This window comes from Syngnathoides biaculeatus, chromosome 3 (genome assembly GCF_019802595.1).
Source record: "Syngnathoides biaculeatus isolate LvHL_M chromosome 3, ASM1980259v1, whole genome shotgun sequence".
Taxonomy (NCBI): domain Eukaryota; kingdom Metazoa; phylum Chordata; class Actinopteri; order Syngnathiformes; family Syngnathidae; genus Syngnathoides; species Syngnathoides biaculeatus.
The window spans coordinates 5,618,883-5,641,843 of NC_084642.1; the positions used below are offsets into that span (position 1 = coordinate 5,618,883).

At 43.9% G+C, this 22,961-nt stretch overlaps 1 protein-coding gene and 1 long non-coding RNA gene across 8 annotated transcripts; one reads left to right on the forward strand and one right to left on the reverse strand.

Moving 5' to 3' along the window:
* Positions 1 to 18: 18 nt before the first annotated feature.
* ppef1 (protein phosphatase, EF-hand calcium binding domain 1) lies at positions 19 to 17,231 on the reverse strand. 7 transcript variants are annotated; one of them, XM_061813843.1, is made up of 18 exons: positions 17,177 to 17,231; positions 16,238 to 16,267; positions 13,630 to 13,757; positions 13,482 to 13,542; positions 10,304 to 10,467; positions 8,283 to 8,397; positions 6,608 to 6,654; positions 6,306 to 6,472; positions 5,836 to 5,872; positions 5,607 to 5,756; positions 3,400 to 3,536; positions 3,073 to 3,316; positions 2,116 to 2,301; positions 1,889 to 2,031; positions 1,691 to 1,797; positions 563 to 726; positions 342 to 426; positions 19 to 277 (listed from the first exon to the last, which is right to left on the reverse strand). In XM_061813843.1, exons 1-18 carry the CDS (start codon positions 17,229 to 17,231, stop codon positions 66 to 68), a joined length of 2,232 nt encoding a protein of 743 aa, XP_061669827.1. In that variant the 3' UTR covers positions 19 to 65. The 7 variants fall into 7 exon arrangements, with proteins under 7 accessions (XP_061669827.1, XP_061669821.1, XP_061669822.1 ...); XM_061813837.1 differs by lacking the exons at positions 16,238 to 16,267; positions 17,177 to 17,231 and adding an exon at positions 15,600 to 15,648; XM_061813838.1 differs by lacking the exons at positions 16,238 to 16,267; positions 17,177 to 17,231 and having other exon boundaries at positions 13,630 to 13,834.
* LOC133497725 (uncharacterized) lies at positions 754 to 17,289 on the forward strand. The gene is made up of 5 exons (XR_009794094.1): positions 754 to 989; positions 3,477 to 3,565; positions 13,501 to 13,760; positions 16,906 to 16,997; positions 17,070 to 17,289. It is a non-coding gene; the product is annotated as an uncharacterized LOC133497725 (long non-coding RNA).
* Positions 17,290 to 22,961: the final 5,672 nt, after the last annotated feature.

Sequence of the window (22,961 nt, forward strand, 5' to 3'; positions counted from 1 at the left end):
TGTGATCCATTACCAGATTAAAAAAAACAAACAAAACAACCACCTATGAACAAAAGTTCTGCCGTCTACTCTCCGTCTGTCTTGAGTTGCTGATCCTTGTTGTCCAGCTTGTGCACCACTCGAAAAGCCTCCAGGAACTCCGTGAAGTCGATGCTGCCGTCCTTGTTGAAGTCGATGCTCCGGGCCAGGTCGTCAATGGCCCCGTTGGCGATGTCCACGCCCAGGTGAGCGCTGAAGAGCCGCCAGGTATGACGAAACTCTTCGATGGAAATGAGACCTAAATGTGACAAGAAATAAACATTTTAGTTTTGATTTCTTCACGAAAAGAAATTCTTCTCTACCTGAATGGTCTTTGTCGATAATGTTAAATATGATCTCAATGTCGGTCCTGTATCGAAACAGAGTCTCTGCCAGGTTTGGTGTGACCTAAAATGGGCAAAGGAGGAAGAGTTCAATGGTCTGGAACTGCAGCTTTTGTATCAGAAAAACATAATTAGATTGCCAATGTCCACTCCTTCTTGTGGTTAGTAGAGTGTGTACAGTCCTGTTCATGGTTTCTGACCTGAGGCAGCTGAATCCCCGGTCCCATATCCTCAAAGCAGGACTTATAGTCCACGTTGCCGTCTGATGTCAGATGAGCTAAACGCGGGCACAGCGTCCTCCACGGCAGGTCCAACCTCAGGACGGTGCCCAGCACCTGAGCCCATTCGCTGACCGTCACACTCCCTAAAGAGATTATTATTTTTTGTAATGTCTTTAGTTAAAGTATTTGTATATTTCACAAGATAAATGTGTTTATTTCATGATGCGATGTGTTAAAATGTTTTAAAAGAAGAAGCATCAGAGTGACACCTCTTGTCCTGTGAGGATCATTCAGTTTCTATGTGGAGTGAGTGAACCGTAGAGGATCTTTGACGCGTCTCCGGTGGAGATGTGAACAACTCTTAACCACGCTGAATGTGTTCTAAATGTTTGAACCTTTCGTCTTTGTAAGTATTGTATGTTCACAGACATTAGGTTGAGGTCACTATGTTTTATTTCGATGTAAACGAGTGAGCCTTGATACAGCTGTCAGTGTGTTTAGCATAAATAAGCTAGCTACCTGTACTTTGCACAATAGCACACAGTGCACAGTGTAATGTATATTTTTCTGTATCTTTCACTTAGTATTGTATGTTGACAAACATTAGGTTGAGGTCACAATTATATTTTATTTGAAAGCTCGGTGTAAACGAGTGAGCGTTGATACAGCTATCGTTCTGTTTAGCATAAATAAGCTAGCTACCTGCACTTTGCACAATGGCACACAGTGTAATGTATATTTTTCTGTATCTTTCAGTTAGTATTGTATGTTGACAAACATTAGGTTGAGGTCACAATTATATTTTATTTGAAAGCTCGGTGTAAACGAGTGAGCGTTGATACAGCTATCGTTCTGTTTAGCATAAATAAGCTAGCTACCTGCACTTTGCACAATGGCACACAGTGTAATGTATATTTTTCTGTATCTTTCAGTTACATTTATTAATTCATTTACCACAATAGACTTCCATGAAAGCAAGGAAAGACCGCCTTGTGTACGGAGGTTCTTTATAAGTTCGCTGGCTGTCTAGCTTGACATAGTAACGTGTCGTGAGGACAGCACATTTTTATTTTAAATAAGTATCAGAACAAGAGATGAGTACTTTACCGGTTTTGTTGTGGTCATACTTCTGGAAGCCTGAAATGAGGTCGGACCGATGGGCGAACACTTTCTCCTTTAGGGCCCTGAGAGCGGAACTCTCAGCGACTCGAACTCTGTGGACGCCATGAGAAATCTTTTATCAAAACAAGTTTTTTTTTTTTTTTTTTTAACCACAGCAGCGCACCATTCATTCGTACAGTTTACCTTTGAGTCAACGTGAGTTTGCGTGTTGAGCGGCTGACTTGGTACTGGTAGAAGCGCGGCGTCAGATCCCTCCCCAGTTTGACGTAGGCGCCTCGGTTGCTTCCCTCCTCGTAGTAGTTGGACGCAGAGAAGATGGTGATCACCTGAAGAGCCGGAACAAACGTGTTTCGTGTGTTTAAGTCCAGGTATTGCAACGGGGAGGCGGATAAACGTTTCTTTGCGGCTACCTGTCCGCCGTGACACAGCTCGTAACCTTCCTGTTTGCACTCGTGGGATCTGATAATCAGCTGCAGGCCGTGCTGGAGCAGCAATCGCCGCGTGACGTCGGGGCCAAAGTAGCAGCCGCCGCCTCTGAATGTGTTTGGGCTGCAGCCTTCTTGGGTTTTGGGGTCACTCCAAAGTATGTCGACAATCTGCAGAAAAGGGTAGCTAGCTGAGCTACACTGTGCACACGTGTTCAGGGCTCAGACCGTATCCTGTGCGAATAGACATTTTTGGGGTAAAAGAACTGAGTGTCACGACCCATCGGAACGGAGGTACGACCCAAACGCAGGAGTCGGGAGACGCAAGGTAGTTCGGGAAAAACGTTTATTGTTCCACGGTCGGGGATCAGGCAGGCAGGCAGTCAGGTGCAGCAGCGGTAGTTGGGACGTCGGGCGTAGAGGGCAGGTCAGCAGGCAGGCAGGAGTCGGTTCACAGGAGATCGATCAAGGAAGGCAGAAGTGTCAAAGGAGTCAGGCTTAGGGGGTTGGTCGGAGAACAGGCGGAGGTCGGTACACACAGGAATGCGATCAGAGATACTAAGACACCCGCACCCATAAAAAGTGTAGACTGTAATTGCTTATTGATGCCACAAGGTGGTGGCAAATCACTACTCTTCTCTGAGCCTGGCAATGGTTTCTCCAAAAGCCCCCCTCCCCCACAATCTCCCCTCATAGCTTCTTGGCACCAAACTGCCACTAGATGGCACCAAAGCAATACACTCAGACCTTGATTTATAAGCTTATTTCATTTGCTGCCCAAACTCTTAACTCAAATTACAGCCACTGTTGCTCCTACTACAAATCAATTTTCCTCATTGAAATTAATAGAAATTTCAATAATCCACTCTGCCCCCCCAACCCCCCAGATTTTTGTTATATTTTACAAAGACACTTTCTCACTTCGCCCTCCTGACGTCTTACCTGTTTCCATTCCTGCTCGCTTTGCGGGGGCAACGGAGGCGGAACGGACACGGCGGAATCCAGGAAAGGCACTTGGAGGATGTTGACGTTGTACGGCGGATTGGGAGAAGACGGGAACGGATTGGGCGAGAAGCACGAGGGAGTTTGCGGCGAGTGGAGCGAGGAAGACGAGGAGGAGGAGGAGGAAGACGAGGAAGAAGTGGAGGCCGAGCTGTCTCGCCGGCTCATTCTGGAGCGACTTCGTCTGAGCGCAAGAACACACACAAAAAAAAGCCTTCCTTGAGATGGGAATGCCTGACAGAAGTCAGCTTCCGGTTGAGCGCAGACCTCGAGTTGGGCGTTCTTTGGCTTTTAGCGTGACTGCGCGATGCGTCCGTGGATCTCATTCTTTTGATCTGTTTTAGGGACTGAGCGATGTCCAGCTGGTCCAAACTGCGTCTGGGAAGCCTCAGGGCAGATTTGACCTTGAAAGTAATGAGGCCCAAGAATAAGTGTAAGTACTTTCACGGAGAGGGCTCACAAAGTACTTCACGTAGTTATAGAGTCTAGAGTTGCGCGCCTTCGGGGTAGTAACACGTTGTGCCGTAAAAATAATAACGCAGTACTTTCAAGCAAGAACAAGTAGCAGTGATAGCTGTTGTTTCCACAGAGTACAGAGAATATATTTTTGTATGATCTGTTTGTGTGCGTTTATAGCAGTTGTTTGAAATACCATAATTATGCTAACATCGATGCTCATTTCTGTTAGCCGATCTGTGGCGTTTTGCATTGTGTGTCAGCAATTAGCTAAGAGATTTTTGTTAGATGAGATTTAATGGTTAAAGTCCCACTGACGTCCCCATAGATATTGTCATGAAAAATACATATGACATTATTCACTTCAATGTCCATATGAAAAAATAAATGTGAGCGGAGAGCGCGTCGTCAATGCCCAAAGTTGCGGAAGTGTCACTCGACATCCGAGTGGTAGCCATATTGCCTGCAACGTCATCAGCAGATGTTACACCGGGACTTTCGCCATTGAAAACGCGTAGTGGCGCCTGCTATGGAACACGGACGCTTTTTTAGTCGAAGAGAACATCTCACAATTGAGTGACGTTACCGGGGCAATATTACCCTATTGTTTCGAACCATATTTAGATGATATGGGGATCAATTCTAACTAACAACAGACTCTGCGACAGTATGTATGAGCCACCCTGGGCAAAGCCGTGTCATGTCGACACATTTAGCACCCCTGACTTACGTACGCAGATCTTTTGTTATGTTCTGAGAGGATAATGTCCCCCCCCCCGCCCAACTATTGTTTTTTTTTTTAGTAGCTCGATACAGACCTACCTGCCATTTGGAACCCACAAAGCTCTCGTCTTTTGCACCTTTGCAATCCACTTTTCACGACGAACCAGGTCTTTTTGAAAAGTGTGAAGAGTGAATCCACCCTCCCAAATGTTCAAACAATATCCGGCAACACAACGAGGCGACATTTTGGCTAACACGAAGGAACAGCGAGCTACCTTCCAGCAGGTAAAACTAGTAGAAACACACAAGATGGCGTCTGCTAATAACATCACTTCCTGCTTCTTCTCCAAAACAAATCCCTCGAGACGATTTTCATGGCGGGAGTTACAAAAAGCCATATACCTCAAAATCCTTTTTTAAAAATCAAAAACATACTAAAAATCATGCTTTTTGCGTCAGTGGGGCTTTAAGCTTGAACATTTGGGTGTCGGAATGTAAAATTTTGAAATCTTGCGTATTCTTTGTTAGTTTAAGAATCAACTTCAATTGGGAGTGACAAATAGTTTGAAGTGAGCAGGCTTTTGGTTCACCTCTGATGGATAGTGAGAGTCTTCCTCACATTTCCTCAAAGTGATGTTATAGGTTAGTCTCCCAGTTCTTGACAGCAGGCGCTAAGGAATACGCTGAATACTCGGTTCTCGAACGTCTCTGTTCTCGAACAAATCGGTTTTTGAACGAAGATTTTTTGACTTCTGTTTTCGAACAAAACTCGGTACTCGAACAGCTGCAACGAAACCCGGAAATAACACAACGCGTACGGCCCGATCAGCTGACCCACCACACGCTTTGTTGTAAATTCGAACGCACCGCGAAAAAAACCTGGAAATTAAATAACAAGCGCAACCTCGAAGAGCTGACCCACAACGCGTGTTGTTATTGTGAAATTGAACGCACCGCGAAAAAACCCCGAAATAACGTAGCGTGCGCGGCCCGACCAGCTGACCCAAGACGCGCGTTGCTATTGTGAATTGGAACGCACAACAAAAAAAAAAAACCCCGAAAATAACATAACGCGTGCGGCCCGACCAGCTGATCCACGACGGCCATTGTTGTTCTGTATAACGGAGCCTCTCTACGCAGACAAAGAAAATATCGATTCGGTTTTCGAACAAATCGCTTCTCGAACCGCCTCCTGGAACGGATTGTGGTTGAGAACCAAGGTTATAGTGTACTTTAAAAGGTGCGTTTTAATATGTATACTTCAAACCCCGCAAACATTAGCTTCTCTTCCTGACCTTATGCCGGTCAAGGACACTGAGGAAGTCTAGGTCGGTCTGATCGGATATGCCCCCGTGAACGATTAGGACCTTCCCGTCTATCACCGTGGCCACGGGCAGAAGACTGAAGACGTCCTGAAAAAGCTGCAAAATCTCGCAACCGTTTGCCTGCGGACAGGAGACGTAGAACATACTACTTCGACAGATGTGTAGATCTAGGAAACATTTCTTCACCGCTAAACCATACCTTGTACTTCTGCATGACCTCTTTTGTAAATCCATATCTGAAATGGAAAAAAAGAGGTCTGGAATTACCCTTCAAAAAGAGGTTTTCCGGGCTCCAAGCTGACGACGTGTGTCCAGCTTTTTTTGAAGCATGTAAATGAAATTAAATATGGTGGAAATTTCTGTCAGATTCTATAATTTTCCGTAGTACCTAGAACCCGCTGATGGGCTCAGGGACCGGCGGACTGGCGTTTGAGCCGTCCATTTCGCCTCAGTGTCCACAACAGAGACACTTCAGGAAATGTTGTTGATTACGTTTGCGGGCCTGCGAGCAAATGAGCTAGCGAGCTCGCTAGACCAGATGTGGGGTCAGCTAATATTTTATAGCTACGTGTTTTTCAGCTTTTAGCGGACACTGTAGACATCTTGTGAGCCACAGGCACGGGGTGGCAGGTGGAGGTCGAGCGGGGGCGTGTTTTTTACCCCGTTTACCTGAGGTTCATGATGTGGTCTTCGTGGTTTCCTCGGTTCAGATGCATGTAGTCAGGGTAAAGTAGCAGGTAAGCAAATAGCAGGATCACCACCTCGATGGACTTTTTCCCACGGTCCACAAAGTCTCCGTTAAACACGTACGGCGTCTCAGCGGAAGGAAGGCCGTTCTGATGGATACAAAGTCAAATCAACTGCAGTCGCGCAGCGGTCCTCAACTGGTGGGTTGGGGCCCAAAAGTGGGGACCCTTTTTGGGTTGACCGCAGACAGATTTTCATTTTCAAAATCAATATCGAGACATTACCTTGTAAAATATAAGAAGTAAGTCATCAAGTCGCCCGTGAAGATCACCTAAACAAAACAGAAGACATGCAGTTGAAGGTTACCCGTCCACTACAGTAATAGTGTACAAAGTTGAATTCCCCTCCAAAAATCATACAATTTTAATTGCACCATTATTTGGATGATTTCAAGTCTCACAAAATTCTGGTGGTCTTTTTTTTTTAATGGCTACACAGAGGGTTACTAGTGATGGCAAAGAGGAAAAATTACACTGACGATCAAACCAACCAAAAATGTAACATTTTGACACTGATACACATCTTTATGTGATATGGTTAATGTGTTAATAAAGTAAAATAACATGGCTGCTCCCTACTGAGCAGTCATGTGACACCAGAGAGGGAAAAGGGCTAAATAAAATAGAGCCAATTTGTTTAGGCGATAACGGCTGTCTGTAGAGTTATTATCAGAATTCAGCAATTGTAATGTCATATGAGCTCCAAATGTAAATGTTTCAAAACATTTTTTTAAGGATGAAGTGCAAAAGCATTCGACTTTCAAGTTAAACAACTGAAGTACACCGAGGCGGTGATTCATTCACATAGGACAAATAGGAGGAGCCTGTTTATAACAACCATCATTTCTGGACTATAAGCCGCACCTGTTTATAAGCCGCATGATCCCAGGTTGAAACATGAGATATTTACTTCTTTAGAAAGACGGTACACAGAAAGAGTTTTCAATGTTTTAATAATATACGTTAGGTTTTCTTTCCAAACAGGGCCTGTGACGCGGCAGTCGCACAGCAGCGACACGGTTCAGGCCACCTGCTTCGAATAGTTCTGAAAGCTTTTTTTCATCTTTTTACATTGCTCCAGTTCTTCCCGCTGCCATTTCCAGCGTCTCACCATCGAATCAATTACGCCAAGTTTACGTGCAGCAGGTCTGTTTCCTTCTTTATCGGCCACCTCGACTGCTTTTAACTTGAAAGCTGCGTCATCTGAATTTCTTTTTGCATTTTCCACGATGAGGGTCTGTCCATGCTAATTTTATTCATGCACAAAGCACGACGTTACATTGAACTTGCGTCTTCGTCGACACATATTTTGCACCTGCCTCACGCTTACCTTTTCCGCTCGAGCACCCCTGGTGGCCGTGAGAAAAAAAATCCATAAATTAGACGCATCGCCGTATAAGACGCAAGTTTGAAAGCGTGTGACCAAAGTCGCGGCTTATCGTCCGGAAATTACGGTACACTTTGAAAATCATTAACAAAAAATAAACAAATATTTTCTGAAGAGAATGGTTTGATACTGCAGACAATTTGGTGGTTGGATCATTTCTTTTCAGAGCCTTTTGAAATATGAATCTGAATAGAAATCGGAGCTCAACTACCACCCGTGACTGCGATTGTGTTCGACTTTGGGGGTTTCATTGTCGCTCCCCGCCCGGTAAATTCAATGTTTCTTCGAGTATCCTTTCTAATAATCAAACGTGAAACAGCAGCGGGAGGCTGGCTTACAGCGGGACTCAAGTTCCTGATTAATATGCAACGCGTCTCCTTTGGTAGGAGGGCCGCGATTAAGACACGGCCAACCACAGTTAACACCTCTGAGCTGGCATTGGCCGGCGTTTTTTTTAGCCACGGTGCAGGTTGTTGTTGTTTTTTGACAGGCGTGCAGGCGGCATCCACCTACCACACACCGTGATCTCCGTGGTGTACGACGTCGACAGCTGGACGACGTTGGGCATCTGTTGGAGGAGCTTCTTGGTCTCGTAAAGTAGCTGCAGCACGTATCTGGGGTGGAGAGTCTGTACACGGGAAGCGCAGTGGGACTTGAGTCGCACTAGTACAATGTTGAGCTGTAGCGATAGTGCCACAATTACCCTCCACTTGTTGAGCTGTATCAACACCTTTCTATGGAAAACTGTGGGGTACCGGTACTAGTGCCACATTTGGCATACTAGTACATAGAAAATTACTCTGTAACAAGTAACAGTGCTTTGCCCAACTAGTAGGCATGTATAATGCACTCATAGTACTCATAGACTGTACTGGTAACATCAAAATACCCACGAATAGTTTTGCCTCACTAGTAGTGTCTACAGTGAAGAAAATGAGCATTTGAACACCCTGCTATATTGCAAGTTCTCCCACTTAGAAATCATGGAGGGGTCTGAAATTTTCATTGTAGGTGCATGTCCACTGTGAGAGAGATCACCTAAAAAGAAAAATCCAGAAATCACAATGTACGATTTTTTTCAACGATTTATTTGTGTGATACAGCTGCAAATAATTATTTGAACACCTGTCTATCAGGTGGAATTCTGACCCTCAAAGACCTGTTAGTCCGCCTTTACAAGTCCACCTCCGCTCCACGTATTATCCTGAATCAGATGCACCCGTTTGAGGTCTTTAGCTGCATAAAGACGCCTGTCCACCCCATACAATCAGTAAGACTCAAACTTGTAACGCGGCCAAGAACAAAGATCTGTCCAAAGAGACCAGAGACAAAATTGTACAACTCCACACGGATGGAAAGGGCTACGGAGAAATTGCCAAACAGGTTGGTGAAAAAAGGTCCACTGTTGGAAGAATCGTTGGAAAATGGAAGAAGCTAAACATGACGGTCGATGTCAATCGGAGTGGAGCCCCATGCAAGGTATCGCCTCGTGGGGTCTCAATGATCCTTAGAAAGGTGAGGACTCAGCCCAGGACTACACGACAGAACTTGGTCAATGACCTGAAAAGAGCTGGGACCACCGTTTCCAAGGTGATTGTTGGTAATACACTAAGATGTCATGGTTTGAAATCTTGCATGGCACAGAAGGTTCCCCTGCTTAAACCAGCACGTGTCAAGGCCCGTCTTAACTTTGCCAATGACCGTTTGGATGATACAGAGGACTCATGGGAGAATGTTTTGTGGTCAGATGAGACCAAAAGGGAACTTTTTGGTCATAATTCCACTCACCGTGTTTGGAGGAAGACCAATGATGAGTTCCATCCCAAGAACACCATCCCTACTGTGAAGCATGGGGGTGGTAGCATTATGCTTTGTGCACATGGGACAGGACGACTGCACCGTATTAAGGAGAGGATGATCGAGACCATGCATTGTGTTACTTTGGGGAACAACCTCTTTCCCTCAGTCAGAACACTGAAGATGGGTCGTGTCTGGGTCTTTCAACACGATAATTACCCGAAGCACACAGCCAGGAAAACTAAGGAGTGGCTCCGTAAGAAGCATCTCAAGGTTGTGGCGTGGCCTAGCTTGTCTCCAGACCTAAACCCAATAGAAAATCTTTGGAGGGAGCTGAAACTGCGTGTTTCTCAGCGACAGCCCAGAACCCTGTCTGATCTAGAGAAGATCTGTGTGGAGGAGGGGGCCAAAATCCCTCTTGCAGTGTGTGCAAACCTGGTGAACAACTACAGGAAACGTTTGACCTCTGTAATTGCAAACAAAGGCTAGTCAAACCAAATATTAACATTGGTTTTCACTGGTGTTCAAATACCTATTTGCAGCTGTATCACACAAATAAATCATTAAAAAAACATACATTAGTATACCAAAGTTGTCCCACGAGTGTGCAGAAATATCATATCACCCCCCACCCCCAAAAATCTAGTGTCCCCCTGAAGATGGATGTAAAGATATTGAATACAGTAAAATGGGTTTCCACGTACATGTGACAAGCGCCGAAACCAGTCACAATGTACCTGCTGATCTTTGAAGGCGCCGAGGAGTGCGTTTGTGTCCGACACGGAGAGGGGAAACGACAGTCGCGGTCCGATGTACGACTCGGGAACGTGGATGGAGTCGTAGCACGCCTCTCGCTCCAACCAGGGGTCAACCACAGGCTCCAGAAGCTGGGAAATCAGATCTATTGGCCACGGTGAGGGAAGTCGAACAGGGACGGAAAAGAATCAGAATCAGGTCTACCTGCTGGGTTACAGTGATAAAATGGTGGGGGTGGCGGAGCTAAATCCTCCATATAATCCATTTGGACAAGTCTACACTGGATGCACGCAGACAAACACACGCAAATCTGAAACTGGATGAACTCAAAATCTTTTGGCAAATCGTAATCGCTCTGTAATGTCTGTAATGCTCTTTCGTGCTTTCCTGTCAGATTTTAATCTGCAGTTTTTTTGTCCAGAAGGACTGGATTTATTGCTAAACTGAACAGTTTTTAATACAGGGCGTCGCAAATAAATTCGACATCATTCTAAATATGAGAATCTGAGGAAAAACTGTTCATGTCCTCGGCCAGCGCTTTTCAAACCTTTTACTTAAGAAATAACTGCCACTCAACTACTAGTGTAAGACACTTTAATACACATTTTTAACAACAATGGTCTTAAATGGGGAAAAAAATCACTTAAATGATGATTCGATAAAAATATATTGCATTGTATGTATCACATAAAACTTCAATGTACCAAAATAAATGTTAGCAAACACGTTTGGTCCTCGTTGTATACTCTACGTAGGTAATGTTGTTAGCGCGCTAGGCTAACTTAGGCCGAGCAGCTTCAATGCGAACGATACGGCACCAATTCGGGTACTAAGATGTACTAAGATAAGACTTGTTAAATTTCATATAAGTCCTCACGGTACAAGTTATGAAGTTACTCACGTTCGATGTTTGTTCAACAGCACGGTTTGACCACAAACGCGTTTCGTTGTTAGCCAGCTAAGCTAAGGTGGTCTGGGCGTATAAGCAAGTTTAAGTGGACGTTTCTACTTGCCCAACTCCCTACTAAGTACTCACGGTCCTCGTTGTAAACGAAACATAGGTTTTGCCGGTCGTGTAAGTACAAACGTTTGACGTTAAATATTAGTTCAGCTCAGTTAAATATTAGAATACACACAGGTTTTGTTGTTAGCGATCTAGGCTAGGCTAACTTAGGCTGAGCAGCTTCAACGCGAACGATACAGCTCCGATGTGGGTACTAAGATTGCACAGATGATGATTTTTAAGTCCACTGGAGTCATCCCCACGAGCGTCCCACCTCGAGTATTCGCAACATTCCGTCCAAATTCAGCAGGATTCATTGAATTACGATCGGGCTGGCCAGAGCCTCCTGTTTAAGCTACCAGTTTGGAAACCGGAAGCAAAAGCCTTAAATACAACTGAAAAAGTCCAAGTCCCGAGTCAGAAAAAACCAAGCCCATTTTAACAAGAAGCGCAGTTTGAATATTTCATACAGTAATTTTATCACATACCACAGGAGGGACTTTTCCTGATCACATCAAGAATCATTTCCTAGCCTGCCTTAAACAAAAGTAGGCTTCATTTTGACAAATTAAAATTAATTTGTCGTTAAAAATGGAGATAATTTCATTAACTATTAGATTGTATAAGAATTACGGTCATCCCTAAACAGTCTTCATCCACCCCCCCGACTGTTTTATAAATCTGCCTCGGAGGGTTAATCAAACGTCCCCCGTCGAGCCTCCCGCAGACGTTGCGCGGCGTCGTCAACGTCAACGCGGGTTTCGGCCTCTTTACGTCACTTCATTTGACTCCAAAGAAGACCATCGAGATGATGAGGATTAGTTTTCGGCTTTTTTAGCTGACCGAGTGGGTCGGCGCGCCCTCAAGCCACAGCCGGCTCGGTGCCACTCACGACGTTCAGGTGCGTTGCTAGACGACGCCAAAGTCCAATAAACGAGCGTCGCTAATGAAGTGCCGATCGTTTTGATTGGCTGAATCGCAAGCAAACGTGAAATCGACATTTGAATTGAGTAATTATGTTACTATATACAGTTGCACTTCTTTTTTTTTTAAGCTGTAGAAAATCAGAACACGGTGATAATGTTCCAGACGCAAGGGTGAAAAAATAGAGATCATATTATTGTTATTATTTAAGATGTAGGGCGCACTTGCACTAAGCTATTAATCAACGCCAGTTCTCGTTTACTATAAAATTGAGAAATAAAACAATAGGAGGAAGCATTGTACAATGGTGCCTTGTGCAACATGATTTAATGCTTCAATTCAATTTAACGTGCTGCTCCTTGCGCTGTGCCTGCCTCGGCCACTGGAAGGCAGCAAAATGTAGTCGTGCAGACACAAAGGAAGAAGAGCCGCGACTATGGAAGTAAATACAGCGAGGCCTCGGTTCTCGACCACAATCCGTTCCAGAAAACGGTTCGACAAGTGATTTGTTCGAAAACCGAATCGATGTTTCCCATTACAATGAATGGAAAAAGAAATAATGCGTTCAAAGCCTAAAAAATGTTGACTTTTTAAACACCGAAAACCCAGCCAATCCAGTTACGCTTTCTTAGTATGTGACGTCACGTGACTAAGAAAGCGTCACTGTGATTGCCCGGGTGTTCGATTCTGACCTGAAGTAACCCTGCCTGGTGGCACAGACGGTGAATTTTAGACAGCGAATTGTAGCCGGTTGAATTGTTAACATTGAAAAGTTACACTGAAATACAACTATTGAAAATGTGATCACTTTACATTTCAAATTCAAATCCTGGTGGCACATAGTTACTTCAATACGTGACTACTCTCAATGACTCAATCAACTGAAATAATAATAATAATATTATTTGTTTGCCCGTCTCTGGTATTTTCCATTATGTTTTTAGGATTAAGCTTAACTATCTGCCAAACTTTTTCTTTCGTGTTGAGTCGAATAGGGTTAGGGTTGTGGTTTCGGGTTTCGGGTCACTTGTATCTCAGGGCACTCCGACATACTGTAAAAATATGGTTGATGGCACCAAAGTAGAACGACATCATATGGAAAGCAATAAAAATATTGTGGCAAAAAGAGACCAACTTCAATTTAAAAAACTGAACAATTAATTTAGTCTTTTTTTTTTTTTTAAATGTGGTTTTTAAGTTTATGATTTGGTTCACATGTCTCGTCTTCTTACCCGGCCCGTTCCCATTCAGCTGGGTGAAATTGTCGAGCATGAAGCTGAAGAAACTGGACAGCTGGAGAAAACACAATCGAACAAAAAATCCGCCAGTGAAATGAGCTTTTCAAGACATCGTCCAGAACGTGGCGTCCCGGAGGCTCACCTGTAGCTGGTCCTGTTCCCCGGCATACTCGATGGACTGGAAGATGTTCCACGTGTACCTTCGCCTCATCTCCAGACGGGCCACGTAGCGGCGGTACCAGCGCTGGATCAGCACAGCTGCCTTCATAGCTCGTGAGAGACAAAAACTAAACTTAACGCTTCAATGTGAACACGTATTCCCTCTCACACTTTAGAATATGAAGGACAGCACAAACTAATAAACCCGAATCAACACCTCTGATATGGAAAGCCATTTAGCATATAGCCCGCTTTTTGGTCCATGTGCTAGTAACTATTTTGTCTGCACGAGTAAGACAATTAAGTACATGAGAAGAATAACTCGGTTGCACTAATAGAAAGACCGTGGCTTGCTAGTAATATTTTTTCCACCACTATTGGCTACTAAACTACTGTGCTGCACTACTTATACTACTAGGCCCAAGTAGCAAGTTTTGGAATGCACTAGTGGCCTGTACCGGTAGCAGCAAAATGTGAACTAGTAGATTTGCCTCACTGGTAATGTGTAGCTGTCTTTCTAGTATGCCAAAGATATTGTGTGCAGAAATGTCATATAGTAGCAGAAAAAAAAGGTATACAGTATCTGTATAGTAGCCTCCTAGACCTTATGAGAAGCAGCAAAATATCCTCTAGTAGTTTTAGCTCACTAGGAAGTAGTTGTACTGCTACAATGCCGAAGTTGTGCTAGTAGTGTGCCTGAATTCTCTAGAGTATGGCGCTCGTGCACGTGACCATCTTCACGGCGCCGTATTGCCGGTCAAACGGAGCCGCTCGACATTTTGGGAGACATCGAACCGGAGGAGAATCTTTACAATACCCGAGACATGTTGTGCTGTTGGTTGTCCCAACAGACGAGAAAGATATTCAAAGAGATCATTCTTTGGAACACCAGCTGAAAATATCGACGCATTTCGCCAATTAAACGTGATGGATGGTGCCCATCCAAAATACACACACGCCTGTGTCGCGATCGCTTCATTTCAGGTAGGAATTATTCTTCTCAATCTCAAATTATTAAAAAGTATTTTTCATACCAAGTTGGCTCATTTGAGAACAATGCATATTTTTAAAAAAAAAATGTTTGGTTTACGGAGGTTAAGTCTGTCCGCAATCGCTTCCGTGTACGTTCCGTGGAGACGACTCCGTCCTCTTTTTTTTTTTTTCCAGTCATAGTTAAGAAATGCGAGTTTGTGTAAAATCAGGGGTCATTTATTTAAATATTGGTATTTGTATTGAATACTAGCAGAAAAGATCGATGGATTCCGGCACAGGTTAACTTGTGGCCGAACACACTTCCGCGTTCACGAGCCGTCAAAACCGTCACCATGTGGGATTTATTCCTGATTGAGAACAGATCCAGCGACAAATTTTTCGTAGGCGTCCAGACTTTTCTACGCTTTCAAACTTTTCCGTGTAAATCTCGTCGACTTACTCACCAGATCCGTGTGTAGATCCAGTTGTCCGAGCCAAGCGGAAGCGGATTAACAGTCCACTTTCTTATCGGCGAAAACATCGACTTTGGCATTAAAAACGGGTCCTCTATGCCGAGTTCATCTAATTTTTCCACGTACCGTCATTTATTTTCACCTTCTAAATGTCTAACGGTATCGGACAAGACTCTGGGCATCGTGCTATAAGACGAATTTCCGTGTCGTCTCCAACCGACTTAGCATCAAACAATGCTTTGCTAGACCGGCAAGACGGCGACGTAACCAAAAGTCATGGGATTTTACGACGTAGGTGCGCGATCTCTATAGGACAGCAAGTGGAGAAAAAACAACTTTATAAGACAAACAAGGCCTTCTACTAGCGTGCCCTAGTTGTTTTATTAGTCCCTTGAATTGCCTTTATGGAAAGTTGTTTGACGATTTATTTGCTATCCTTGATATCCATTTTAAGATCCACGTACTAGTACCCTTAATCCAACTATATTACTGGTGAGCCACTACTTACACAAGTTGAAAACTGGGCTCCTAGTACTACTCATGCAATTATAAAATACTACTACTACTCTGCAGTTTTTCCTCACTAACAACATGTACTCTAGGTGTCCTGCTATACCAAAGTTGTCCTGCAATGGCACTATGTGCTATATAGTACTGGAAGGCAGTAGTGGAAAAATATTTACTAGTGAGGACAAAGAGTGTACTTCTCAAGAGACCTTAAACTGGAATTGAGAATACTGAATAAATAATAGGAACATTATAAAATTATACAAGATCACCTTTGGCATTTCACCAGCAGTATCGATCGTGTGCAAACGTTAACTAGTGCACAGTTTTTTTTCTTGTCAGCAACATATAAGTTTCCCTACTATACAAGTGTGCTGATAAGTCATGCAGTAGTGGGAAAACCGTTTTGCTAGTGTGTAGAAATGAGTACAAAGATCCTACTAGTACATGGGCCTTAATCTGCCTATCAAGGAAATGGAATAAAATATCAAACAGCTTTCCGTGCCTCTCAGATGATGTGCAGTAGTACCAAAAGGTGTCCGGTGGTGTGTTTGCTGCATCACGTTAAAATAGCATATTTGAGAAAATCATATTGGAGGCATAACAGACACTAGTTAAGAAATAATAAATCGCCCTTACTTAGTACTGGACTGGGCGTCTTTGCTTCATCTGCATAAAAAAAAAAAAAAAAAAAAAAAAATCAGAAGTCAGCACTGGAACGCGTTAATTGAATAAAATGACTTGCAAAGCAACGGAAACACACGGCGACAACAAAAGCGCTGGGGGGTGGGGGGGGTGTTAACAAGGCACAAGGGAGGGCACGTGCAACAGATGGACTGGAAAAAAAAACAAAAAAAAACAAAAACGCAAATTACGCCGACGTCAAGGCAAACAACAAAAGACGAGACGCCAGAGATCCGGAAGCATCTGTCAGAAACGTTCGTTGATCGTCTTTGTTCGGCGGCGCCGCCGCCGGGAACGTTGATCACCTTGTCGTTCACGTCGCACAATAGGATTCGGATTTGTGTGGAACAGGAAGCGAGCCTTGAGATACGAGTTGGATTTGTTGCGTTGCCACGCTCTTAAATTGAAACCACGGTTATAGAAATACGTGATCTTTCCGCATTGAAGTGGATAGAAATGCGAATAATCCGGTTCGGCCCCCTCAAAAACGCACAAAAGTTATTTTCAAACTCAGCAGATTTGTACTGCATAAAAACACTGATTAAATTTGCTCTTCACATAACTTGCAAAAACACAACTTTTCTATTGGCAGTTGGGAAACTTATATTGTCCTTCAATTGCAGGGAAGCCAATGTGAATGGATGGAGGCCTAAAGGTGTGAGGAGGTCTTACGTCCGCATGTATCTCGAACTTCTGCTTGTATGTCAAGACAAAGGTAAAAGTATTTCCACAGACCAACAACGGAACACCTTCGATTTGATGGAAACGTTCATTTTATTTTTTTTAGTTTGCGGGGTATACAAACCAATCGGAAGGGCCCCAAGAAGACAAGATGTCGCAAACCTCCAGCTAAGACGGAACCAAAGTTCCTGTCATATCAGCCCCTCCGAATACCTGTATCAACCCTTGGCGTGTGAGTCTCTATGGCAACAGAGGCGCCGCATCCCATGATGACCAGCAGCACTGGTCACATGAATGGAGAAAAAGCAGCTTACATCTGGCAACCAACAATGGTGAGGCAGACACACTCAGCACAGCACTGAGAGAGAAAGAGAAAGAGAGTGCCATGGATGCATTACAGGTCGGTTCTCGACCGCAATCCATTCCAGAAGACAGTTCGAGTAGTGATTTGTTCGAAAACCGAATCAATATTTCCCTTTATAATTAATGGAAAAAGAAATAATGCGTTCCAACCCTAAAAAAGTTAAGTGTTTTAAAGCATTTTTTTAGCTTTTCCTGATGATAAATGTATAGTTGAAATACTTTATATAATAAAATAATTTAAGAAATATATTTATTTTTTTGCTTAAAATGTATGCTTTAGTGTTTAGTTCGAAAACTGATTTGTTCAAGAACGGGGACGTTCGAGAACCGAGTATTCACTGTACAGTACGATACCATCTAAGTTTGAATTGGAATTCAACATATTGAATCTTTCACAATTATTTTTTTCACAAACAAATGTTTTTTTTTTTTTAGCCTTTTAAATTGAAAAAATGTTTTAAATTCCAGCATCATATATTAAAAATAAAATTCGAACTCAGATGGAGCAACATCACAAAATCCGACATTTCTTCTTTTCTTAAAAAAAAAAAAAACAATTTCAGGAATTACTCATATAACAGAATTATTTTTTAAAATTCCAGAAATATGAAAAGTGAAAAAATTTCAAGGTTAAAATTTTGAAATTTCAATTCAGATAGCAAAAATATACAATAAAAGCTAACATATAAAACATTTTTTTCACCATCACAAAATTAATATAAATTTGAATTTAAAGCATTCAATTTCAGATGAATTTTTCACAATATTTTTCTTCTGGTAAATAAATTTTAGAAATTCTATTCTATATCTCAAAACTGAAACTCACGTGACACAAAAATACCACGTTTGAATTGTAATTAGCATTTCTATACAATTGCGCTGTTAAGCTCAAACAGGTGAAAAACGGGTCTGTCGGAAATTCAAATGTACAAATATACTACATGTCCATGCTGTGAACTTTGTTTACAATTGAATATATTTTATTGAAAAGTATTTTTGAAAAAATCAATCAGGTAAATTAGCAGTACAGTACGTGTAATCCTCAATCCCTTCTTACTCACAACGACACCTGGAGGCTCTCCGGGCCTTTAAAAATTGCCTTCAATTCCACATTTGTATCCTATTTTAACCCCTTATTAACACACACGTGTATGAATATGTATATATAATCACAGCATGGCGAAACGATCACTAGGTTGCATCTACGGCTCCGTACCCACGTTCGCAGGTTTTATTGAAAACCGTGAGGAATAAATGGAAGTAGTGTAGTGTAGTGATGGTCCCACCTGCACAATGTTGCCAAGCGAGCATCGAACCAGCGGAGACATCCGTGACGCGCACGTCCAACTTTAGACGAGACCAGAGGACGTTCGGGCTCTCTTCCATTGCAATCCCCTTTGCTATTTTTATTCCGCGCTCACGTTTGAGGTGGAGACGGTGGAGCCAGCGAGGAGGAGGAGGAAGAGGAGGATGAAGAGGAGGAGATGAGGTGGGGGGGGGGGTTCGAGGAGGCGGGGGCGTCGTCAGGCGAGCCCACAACATGGAAGCGGTGAAGTGATTCCCAAAAAGGGTGTGGAGAGATATCGTCAGGTGTGATGGAGAGAATGGGGGGGAAAAATGGAATTGGATGAAAAATGGCGCACGGTGGATCAGCTGGGAAAGATTTGGCCTCACAGTTCTGAGGTCCCGGGTTCGATCCCAGACCCGCCTGTGCGGAGTTTGCATGTTCTCCCCGTTTTCTCCGGGTGGGCACTCCGGTTTCCTCCCACATCCCAAAAAACATGCAACATTAATTGGACACACTAAATTGCCCCAAGGTGTGATCGTGAGGGCGACTGTTCGTGCCCTGCGATTGGCTGGCAAGCAGTTCAGGGTGTACCCCGCCTCCTGCCCGTTGAAAGCTGGGATAGGCTCCGGCACTCCCCCTTGCGACCCTTGTGAGGATAAGCGGCTCAGAAAATGGATGGAAATGAATGAAAAATTTATAATCTATGCGTTACAAATATCTTTGTTCATTTAACTTTGCCAGCGACCATTCACAGAATAAATCATTACAGTACATCAGCTTTATATTCAATTAAACTCAATTTGTAGGTCAATTGAGACATTTTTCATGTTCAGAATATTATTTCATACTTTTATTTGGCAGTGTGACGGGAGATTTTATACCTCGGTTGGGAAACACCGATGTACTGCAATTTCCGGCCTACAGAGCGCACCTGATTATAAGCCTCACCGAGTACACTTGTAAAGGAAATACCACTTGGTACATAAGCCGCAGCTGTGTAAAAGCCGCAACTGCTCACATTGAAACGCGACATATTTACAAAGAAAGACGGTACACAAAAAGAGTTTTCAAAGTTTTAATAGCTTAGCGACAACAAGCTAGCACGAGCAAGGCTGGTAAAAAAAAAAAAAAACACACCTAAATCACTGAGACATGGCAGCAACACGCTAGCTCAGTGCTCACGCTAGCACAGCGCTAACAGGGCCGGTAGAATAAAAAAAACTTACCGGTAAAAGTCACTTCCACGGCACATGTATTCCACCGCTCTCACTCTTACCTTTTCCGCTCAAGTGCCCCCTTGCGGCCGTTAGAAAAAATGCACAAATTAGCCGCATCACCGCATAAGTCGCAGGGTTGAAAGCGTGTGAAAAAAGTTGCGGTTTATAGGCCGGAAATTACGGTTACGGTAGTTCCTCTTCTGAAACCGTTACGACTGAGATTCTTCCACCCTGATGGAATTGTACAGAGTAGTGTAGTAGTGTGGGAAATGGGACATGTTTTTCTTTTAATTCTACGATATATATATATATATATATATATATATATGGCCAGCCCACTACACGTTATTATCAATAGGACTGCAATAATATTAATTTTTACATACAAATTGAACAGGCTCTTCTGGTGTGCCTGCCTTGGATACTCGGGCCCTGTATAATCCCTTCGATCAGACTACAGGATTTCAGCCCCAATTACTGTAAAGTTTTTGTTTTTTGGGGGTGGGGGGGGGCAGTGGTATCTTCCATGTAGTGTGACATATCAGCAACAACTTTCTGACAGCACCTCTTGGCGTCAACCAATAGGATTGCGCATTGTGACCGGCGCTCCCATTCTTGCAGTTGTCACCATTTTTTTTTCCCCACAAGCAATGTTGAGCAAAACTTTAAAAACAGAATTCCACAGAATATAAACTTGTTTACATCTAGCAATTAGTGTCCAGACTAGCTTGCTGGGCGACATAACGTGGAGATGGTTGGTAGAAGTCATGGAGTGTTGCCGCTTTAGGGCAGTAGTATGACATAGTGCAAGTGTACAAGACCAAATTTGTCGAGTCGTCCAATCCAGGTATAATACATAATGTTCAATGAGATGAGCTCGTCTCTGTTTATCAGTACAGCATTAATACTAGTTCAACGCAGAAGACAAAGAACGACCACGTCCGGTTAGTCCGTGTTGCGTTCACTCTGTCGCTTAAAGCACCACACCAAAGATGCTATTTAGCATTAGCATCACCCGAGCAAACTGAAGGTAAAGCAAAATGGCCGTTTCAAATACACAAAGCGGAACTTGTGTAGCGAACTTCAAAGAGGAGTGACAGTTTGAAGCCTCTTCATGACGAGAACTGGTCTTAGTCGTAAAGTTGAAAATCAAACAAAGCCTGAGGATTGATAAAAATAAACTTTAATAATAAATTGATTAAAAAGAAAAACTAAAAGCGAGCATTTCACATCCGCCCGGTCACGCCGCAACCTCGGTACGAGTCTTGCGCCGCAGCAGCGCGACAGCAGCGTTGATCTCAGACCAGGTGATGACTTTGAGTCCGTTTCTTCTGGACAGCCTCGAAGCCTCGGAACTCAGCAGCCGGAGAAGAACCGGCCTGGCCAAACCGCGTCCGCCGAGCAGGAAGTCCAGAGCGCCCGTGCCGAACGGACTGACCTGAGCGGGCAAGTGACAACGAGGAGATTTTTGATTCCAAATCTGAGAGACAAGCTAAAACCTCTGAACCTTTGATGGTTTCTGACCGCCTTGTGAGCTTTGTAGATGAGAGCGGAGCGAGCGCAACGTCGCCTCCTCCTCTTGGACGCCGCCGGATGGACGGGAGCCTTCATTGCCGGCTGCGGGATCAGGTTCGTCTCAAAGGAGTCGCCCGACGCAATTTTTCATTCTGGAGTCCAAAACTGAGTGTGTAGGGAAGAGAGCGAGCGAAAGGGTGTTTTTAATAAGCTCAAATTAAAAACAGCTTTTCCTAATGAGGCCTGATTGCTCTCGAACAGGCAGCTTTGGATGCCTTGCTCGGAGTGCGGCGTTTGAATGACGTGCGTCCGTTCTGAGGTGTGCAGGTTCGGGATATTTGTGCCGTCTCACTTTGTAAAAAAAAAAAAAAAAAAAAATGTCTTCAATTTTGAAAAAGTTCAAATCCTATTTAAAAAGATAGGGGCAGCTGGAAAGCGTTGGCCTCACAGTTCTGAGGTCCCGGGTTCGATCCCGGGCCCGCCATTGTGGAGTTTGCACGTTCTCCCTGTGCCTGTGCTGATTTTCTCCGGGAACACCGGTTTCCTCCCACATCCCAAAAACATGCATCCATTAGAGACCTCAAATTGCCCCGAGGTGTGACTGTGAGTGCAGCTGTTTGTCTCGAAACCAGTTCAGGGTGTACCCCACCTCCTGCCTGGGATAGGCTACAGCACTCCCATGACCCTTGTGAGGATAAGTGGCTAAGAAAATGGATGGATGGATACAATTCAGTTGTTTTTGTGTCCTATGACTTTAAATTGAAGATTGTGTGCCATCTGATTTTTTTTTTTTTTTTAAACCATAAAATTCCATCCATTCATTTTCTGAGCTGTTTATCCTCACAAGGGTCGCGGGAGTATTGGAGCCTACCCCAACTGTCACCGGGCAGGAGGCGGGGTACACCCTGAACTGATCGCCAGCCAATTGCAGGGCACATGAAGACAGACAACAGTCACGCTCACGATCGCATTTTTCGCATAGTGGATCAGCTGGTAAAAGCGTTGACCTCACAGTTCTGAGGACCCGGCCGGGTTCAAACCCGGCCCCGCCCGTGTGGGGTTTGCATGTTCTCCCCGTGCCTGCGTGGCTTTTCTCCAGGCACTCCGGTTTCCTCCCACATTCCAAAAACACGCAACATTAATTGGACACTCTAAATTGCCCCTAGGTGTGATTGTGAGCGCGGCTGTTTGTCTCCATGTGCCCTGCGATCGGCTCGCGACCAGTTCAGGGTGTACCCCGCCTCCTGCCCGTTGACAGCTGGGATAGGCTGCAGCGCTCCCCACGACCCTCGTGAGGATAAGTGGCTCAGAAAATGGATGCATGGATGGACTTTAAATTGAAGATTGTGTGCCGTCTGACTTTTTTTGGGAAACCATAAAATTCCATCCATTCATTTTCTGAGCCGCTTATCCTCACAAGGGTCACGGGTGGTGCTGGAGCATTACTAAGCATTTTTGTGTCTCCAAACATTAACAAGAGTTGAAAAACCCATTATCCTTGATTTCTGATGACAAAACTAGTTCATAAATTTCACATGTAAATATGATGATGCAATTAATCGATGTTATGCTTTTTGTCATATTGGCCCTTTGAGGGAAACCCCAACTACAATGT